Consider the following 1,512-nt stretch of genomic DNA (forward strand, 5'->3'; position numbering starts at 1 on the left):
CCTGCAAAAGTTGTTGCACCTGCACATCTAACAAACTAGATGAGATAATAACAGGTAATATGGAGTTAGGTCCAATAAATTCATACCTGAGATGGGCGGGCATTGGCTTCAATTCCAGCTTTGGTGGTTCTTCTATGGATGGCTTGGCTAGAGGAGTTTCTCTTTTTTCTAAGTGCAAGGGCTCAATTTCAAGGGTTCTGTTCCAAAACCCTCTACCCTCTAGTGGCAACACCCATTCTGCCAGTTCTTCTCCATTCACCTCATCTAAATTCATTAGGCATGCAGCAAGAGGGTCCTCAATAGTCAGCATCTCATCATCAGTTTCGACAATTACATCCAGGCATCAATAAGAGAGCAATTGGCGAATTCACTTGGTCGCCTCATAGATTTCTGCACATTGAATGCTATCTCTTCATTGTTCATTCTCATCTTGAGCTCTCCAGTCTTACAATCAATGAGAGCTCTCCCATTAGCCAAGAACGGTCTTCCCAAAATTATGGGAATTTCTTCATCCACCTTGCAGTCCAAGATCACAAAATCTGCAGAGAACACAAATTTCCCCACCTAAATCAACATATCATCCAGGATACCAGAGGGTCTTTTTACAGTCCGATCAGCCAGCTGCAACAACATAGAGATGGGTCTAGCTCTTCCAATCCCCAGCCTCTTATAAATCGCCAGATGCATAAGATTAATGCTAGCCCCTAGATCACAAAGTGCCTTAGCAAAATCAAAATTACCAATAATGTAGGGAATTGTAAAGCTCCCTAGGTTAGATAGCTTCTCCACAATTGGTCTAGTCACCACTGCACTGCAGGTTTGAGTAAGAGTCACCGTGGCCAGGTCATGGAAATTGAATTTTCTAGACATTAAGTCCTTCATCATTTTTGCATACCCAGGAATCTCTTTCAAAGCATCTATCAATGGAATATTTACCTGGATTTGTTTCAGCATCTCTAAGAATTTCTTGTATTGCTCATCTTTTTTGTGCTTAGCCAGCCTCTGAGGGAATGGTGCAGGGGGTCTCTTCTTCCCAATGATTTAGGACTGCTCTTTATCAGCTGCCACCTCAACTACTTGTTCCTGAGTTGTCTCAGCTTCTTTCTCAGTCTCAATCTGAATGTTGTGTTCTTCCTGAGTAGGCTGGACTGTCACCTCTATCAGTTTTGTTGACTCATCTAGCTCAATGGGCACTGGTATGAGAGTCTCAGCCTGTCTGCTCTCTCGAGCCCTTTCTTGCTCTACGTCTAAATCTCTGCCATTCCGTAGACTCACTGCCATCAGCTGCTTCGGGTCTTGATCTTTGAGGTTTATTTGAGTGTCTGTAGGTAATGTCCTATGAGGACGATTGTTTAGGGACATTGAAATTTGGCCCATCTGTACTTCAATATTCTTGATAGCTGAATCGTGTGCATCTACTCTCTCGCTAATTTTTGCATTAGACCCAATAACCTACTGCATCATTGCCTCAAGTCTAGCAAACTCATTTTCCTACCGTCCATCATGTTGCTG

The 1,512-nt window shown here is 43.0% G+C and overlaps 1 protein-coding gene across 1 annotated transcript; it reads right to left on the reverse strand.

The window, feature by feature from the left end:
• Positions 1-564: 564 nt before the first annotated feature.
• On the reverse strand, positions 565-885 carry LOC107827706 (uncharacterized). Its single transcript, XM_016654889.1, has one exon. The coding sequence runs from the start codon at positions 883-885 to the stop codon at positions 565-567; it is 321 nt and encodes a 106-aa protein (XP_016510375.1).
• Between the last annotated feature and the right edge of the window lie 627 nt (positions 886-1,512).

Source organism: Nicotiana tabacum, chromosome 3 (genome assembly GCF_000715075.1).
Source record: "Nicotiana tabacum cultivar K326 chromosome 3, ASM71507v2, whole genome shotgun sequence".
Lineage (NCBI taxonomy): Eukaryota > Viridiplantae > Streptophyta > Magnoliopsida > Solanales > Solanaceae > Nicotiana > Nicotiana tabacum.